This window comes from Anomaloglossus baeobatrachus, chromosome 5 (assembly GCF_048569485.1).
Source record: "Anomaloglossus baeobatrachus isolate aAnoBae1 chromosome 5, aAnoBae1.hap1, whole genome shotgun sequence".
Classification (NCBI taxonomy): domain Eukaryota; kingdom Metazoa; phylum Chordata; class Amphibia; order Anura; family Aromobatidae; genus Anomaloglossus; species Anomaloglossus baeobatrachus.
The window spans coordinates 582,238,373-582,244,060 of NC_134357.1; the positions used below are offsets into that span (position 1 = coordinate 582,238,373).

The window sequence follows — 5,688 nt, forward strand, 5'->3', positions numbered from 1 at the left end:
GGATCATTCTTATAACATGAAGGGCCCAATTTATGCGGGGGCCACTCCTGATTTATAAAATGGTGCATGTCTCTTCATGAATCTGGAGCGTTTGACGAGTGGCATGTGCGTCTTGTGCCATGCTAGAAATATTACTCCCTTCAGGGACTGGAGTGAGATCTCTGGCATAGGGAACACCACAGCTCGTCATGAATTTAAGGAGATGTGCTGTCACACTCTCGTCCCATGTAAGCTCTGCCAATTTTGGAGTGAAAATGCCAAAAGCCGCCAAAATTTGGCACAACTATGAATTGATCCAAATTTTTGTGACGTTTCAAAGTGTCACTTTTTGTGCCACGTTTTGGCATAAAAGCTTTGATAAACTGGGTCCAGAGTGTCTTAACAGCTTCCCCATATCTAGGATTCAGTTCTCCCCTGTTATGGCTGGTGAAAGAAGCTATACCAGCAGTATAGTTCAATACAAAGGGAAGGGGAAAGGAATGCCCTATCACTAGGGAAAGGGGGAAGTGGTGACTCCTTACAATAACCTGCAGCTCACCCTCACTGCTCTTACCAACCCTATACAGGCTCTGCACCTATTGCCGAGCAGGAATACCTCAACCTAGGCAAACCCTGATTTGGGCCCTAAGTAAGGATGGTGGGTATGAGCTCTTCGTCAACACTACTAACGCTAAAGGAGACAAAAGGAAACAATACAGAGGAAATACAAATGCTACCACCTGAGCCAAGGTACATAGCAAAAGTCAAACACTTATCTTAGGAGCAGTTACCACAGAAGTCTCTGGAACAACAAGAAGAGCCGACCACTGCAAACCACAGCCAGAAACAACTATAAACCTCACCCAGAGCACCTCAGGGTGAGGTTTATAAAGGAAGTCAGAGGCTGACAACTGAGAGGAAAAGCTGACCGTTTCCCAGGGTCATGGAGTCTGCTGCTGCAGAAACAGAGAACTGTCAGATAACAACACGTGCTGCAAATTTCTGGGATTTTCCAACACTTCTGCCACTAGACTGTCAGGCGGCCGTGACATCTCCGTGACATCCCCTCACTATTTTTGTGCAAAATGCATACAGCTCTGCCTCAACTCCAGAGGTTCTGAGACAAAATCATCACATCTAGACAATAGAGAAAGACAGGCATGAAGAATATATATTTACAAGCATTTATTAACAAAACAACAAGTTTTCAAATGAAATTATATACAATATAATATACTTCAAAGTTCCTATCTCCAATCTGGGGCTGCGCTTTTTAGTAAATAAAGCAGTGGGCAATCTGAGATTAGTGAATTATCTAAATATAATCCAGTATCAAAACCTTTTACAAATAGTCCTAAAGGCTCTCGAATACCAATTTACTAGCAAAGTTGAGCCCGAACTTCTAGTATGTTGGATCTCAGTGTGCAGAGCGGGATCCCACAAATCTCTGCAGCTGCTCTAAGCACAAGACATTGCTCTCTCAACTAATCCAGCGTGGTCACATACTTTTTTAAGGTTTTACTTAACTGCTTAAGAAGGATGCTATAGAGCTGGGGTTCTAGAGCTCATTCTTTCACGGAGAGTGTGATCTCTGAGGGTTGTGGGATCTCACAACCTGGAAGTTAATTTTGGGGGACATTAGGGACACTTCCAAAAGTTTTGGTACTGGATAATATTTAGAAAATTCACTAATCTGTGGCTCTCCACTGATTTAGTAAATAAAAACAGCAGCCACAGATTTGCTATAAGCACTATTTAAAGGAAAAGTCATCAAACACATTGTGCTAGAGATTGGGGATATTACCCCTGTAACAGTGTCAGCAGCAGATCCCCCCCCCCATAATAGCACGTCATGACCACATTTTTTTGCGACAGTCTTTTTCCCTACTTTCCTTCTTCATAACCTAGGTGTGTCTTATGGTCCAAAAAATACAATAAGTTTAAAAAGAGATAAAATGGTTCTTTCCCTCACCAATTCTTACTTAAGAAATTGTAGCCGATTTTTCGATAAAACCCTTTGAATTATAGTACATCATGATGGCTTCTCCTGTGTTACTCATCTGACAACAGGACCTGATTAATGATAAAAAAAACATTTGGCAAATTCTGAACACAAGAATGGCTGCTCCGCTCTGTTGGTTTTCTGATGGTGGTCGGCAAGACTTGATTTACCAGTTAAACATTTCAATTATTCACAACATGAAAAAAGTTCCTTCCCTGTGCGGCTTCTTCTTGATGTTTAACAAGACCTGATTTCTGAGAATTACATTTTACACATTCAGAACATAAAAATTGTTTATTTTGTGTGATTTTTTTGATGGTAAACAAGATATGACTTTCTAATGAAACATTTACCACATTCTGGGCAGGAAAATGGCTTCTCCCCTGTGTGAGATCTTCGATGCCTAACCAGAGCTGATTTCTGAATAAAACATTTCCCACATTCTGAACATGAAAATGGCTTCTCCCCTGTGTGATTTTTATGATGTCTAACAAGCTCTGATTTCTGAATAAAACATTTCCCACATTCTGAACATGAAAATGGCTTTTCCCCTTTGTGAAATCTTTGATGCAAAACAAGTTCTGGATTCCGAATAAAACATTTCCCACACTCTGAACATGAAAATGGCTTCTCCCCTGTGTGAGATCTTTGATGTTCAACAAGTTCTGATTTTCGAATAAAACATTTCCCACATTGTGAACATGAAAATAGCTTCTCCCCGGTGTGACGTTTTCCATGGTCAACAAGATTTGATTTCCTACTAAAACATTTACCACATTCCAAGCATGAAAATGGCTTCGCCCCTGTGTGATTTTTCTTATGCACAACAAGATGTGATTTCTGAATAAAACATTTCCCACACTCTGAACATGAAAATGGCTTCTCCCCTGTGTGAATTCTTTGATGCTCAACAAGATTTGATTTCCATAAGAAACATTTCCCACACTCTGAACATGAAAATGGCATCTCCCCTGTATGAGATCTTTGATGGTTAACAAGATATGATTTCCTGGTAAAACATTTCCCACATTTTGGACATGAAAACGGTTTCTCCCTTGTAGGAGCCGTTTCATGTTCCACATCCTTTCTGTAACTTTTATTTTGTTTACAATTCTGTGATAAATCGGAATTATGTACTTGAATGAAAAGATCAGATGATAAAGCTTTCCGAGGAAGAACTGGAGGTATATCTGGGACAACAGCATGCTCTTCATATGTATCATGTGTGATACTTTCATCATTTGTTATAAATTCTGAAGATATTAGAGGTCCATCTGAACTCCCAATACAGTCATCTGCTAAAAATAAACACAATGTTATTATTTTTTAATGATATTATCTTGAAAATACATTTTTTTAAACCAAAACATCAGATATTAAATGAGGAAAAAATGTATCCTGAATCTGTTTTCCAATTTCGACATCTAAAGGCCCCGTTACACGCAATGACGTATCTAACGATATATCGCCGGGGTCACGGATTCCATGACGCACATCCGGCATCGTTAGCGACGTCGTTGCGTGTGACACCAACTACCGGCCATTAACGATCAAAAATACTCAACTTATCATTGATCGTTGACACATCGTTCATTTTCAAAAAATCGTTGATTGTTGAGGACGCAGGTTGTTTGTCGTTCCCGAGGCAGCACACATCGCTACGTATGACACCTCCGGAACGACGAACTACAGCTTACCTGCGGCCACCGGCAATGAGGAAGGAAGGAGGTGGGCGGGATGTTACGGCCGCTCATCTCCGCCCCTCAGCTTCTATTGGGCGGCCGCTTAGTGACGCTGCTGTGACGCCGTACGAACCGCCCCCTTAGAATCTTAGAAAGGAGGCGGTCCGCCGGCAACACCGACGTCGCTAGGCAGGTAAGTCCGTGTGACAGCTCTTAACGATTTTGTGTGCCACGGGCAGCGATTTGCCCGTGACGCACAAACGACGGGGGCAGGTGCTTTCACCAGTGATATCGCTAGCGATATCGCTGCGTGTAAAGCCTCCTTAAGAGTTACATCGGCATTAATTCGGATCTCCCATTCCTAGCACCAGTTCTCTGGAATGTGCAACAGTAAATAATCTAATTGACTGTCACAATGTGACTGCAGGATAATGAGGGACAGGGGGCTCCTAAACTGTCCCTCACAATAGGGAACCCTAAGCTATTCTTAACCTCTGGATTACCCCTAAAGATGGAAGGAAGGGGCAGGAGTATGATGGAAACACAGATTAAGACAGACGGGACACATGGCAAACTCACAGAAATAAACAGTGAGAGACTAAGGAGAAAAGCAAGAGCAGGAAGGCAGCAACAAAAAGACAACAAGGCTTAACACCACAACAGCTCACAGTAATAATGCACAACAACCACCCATAAGTCTGGTTCACAACACCTGACCAGACCAGTATAGGTAAGCTATAGCTGGCATTAATGAAATAGTCCAGCCAGCATATACAGAAGGGGAGCGAACAATACTTTCTCCTCTACAGCATGTGATCAAAGACATTAACAAGCAGCCCAGCAGAGAATTAAGGCCACTTTACACACAGAGATAAATCTGCGGCAGATCTGTGGTTGCAGTGAAATTGTGGACAATCAGTGCCAGGTTTGTGGCTGTGTACAAATGGAACAATACATCCATGATTTCACTGCAACCACAGATCTGCCAAAGATTTATCTCTGTGTGTAAAGTGGCCTTAACTCTTGCTAGCCTGCCCAAGCCTGTGGTTCCACGCCTGCGTCTCCCTGCACTGCTCACAGACGTCAGAAAAGTTAACATACAGAGAACCAGAATCTATAATTTCCACAGATCCTGACGCCGCCATGACAGTTGGCAAAAGCTGTAAAAATCTCCTTGTAACATTGATGCACAACATAGACAATTTCAAAGAGATTTTTTTTTCGAAGTTCATTTAGACTCCTGCAATTAACAGATCTTTGGTTACATCATGTCACATGACTTTGAAGTCAAAGGTCCTTAAACAATCAACCTTAGAATACAACTGATGAGGTCCCTAAGAGAGTGGGGTTCCTGAGAAATTGCGCAGTTTGACTCCTCCCAACATTGGCCCTGACTGTAACTAGGGCTTATTTTTGGAATAGGGCTTATATTTCAAGCATTCTCCAAAAATCCCATAAAATCATGCTAGGTCTTATTTTCGGTTTAGGTCGTCTTTTCGGGGAAACCGGGTATTCATGAACCCTCTGCAGGTCTTTGAGTTGACATCATAACAACAAAGAGAAGGCACTAGAAACAAACAGCAGAAGAAGCAGAAGCAAAGAAAATACAGCTGAAAAAAACAGAGCAGAAAGTGAAAAAATGTAAACACAAAATTAGTGCAGAAAGTACATGAGTAGATATCTCTTACTGGATAGAGCTGGAGGAAACACATCCTGAGGAACATCGGGATCTTCTTGTTTACAGTCCTGTGGAAGAAGAGGACGGGGACATCTCTCTGGTGTTGTCCTCTTACTGGATAGAACTGGAGGAGACACATACAGGGACTGAATTCATTCCTTACATACAGATAATTATAGGCCGTGTGTATTTAGTCCTGTCTATTACCTGGTGATGTGAGGGGCTGGGGAACCTCCATCATGACGTCCTTGTACAGATCTTTGTGTCCTTCTAAATACTCCCACTCCTCCATGGAGAAATAGACGGTGACGTCCTGACACCTTATAGGAACCTGACACATACAATGA

The 5,688-nt window shown here is 42.0% G+C and overlaps 1 protein-coding gene across 1 annotated transcript; it reads right to left on the minus strand.

Annotated features, from left to right (window-relative positions):
- Window positions 1–1,196: 1,196 nt before the first annotated feature.
- Window positions 1,197–4,357, minus strand: LOC142313132 (uncharacterized). Its single transcript, XM_075352118.1, has 2 exons — window positions 4,354–4,357; window positions 1,197–3,279 (listed from the first exon to the last, which is right to left on the minus strand). The coding sequence occupies exons 1-2, from the start codon at window positions 4,355–4,357 to the stop codon at window positions 2,276–2,278; spliced, it is 1,008 nt and encodes a 335-aa protein (XP_075208233.1). The 3' UTR covers window positions 1,197–2,275.
- Between the last annotated feature and the right edge of the window lie 1,331 nt (window positions 4,358–5,688).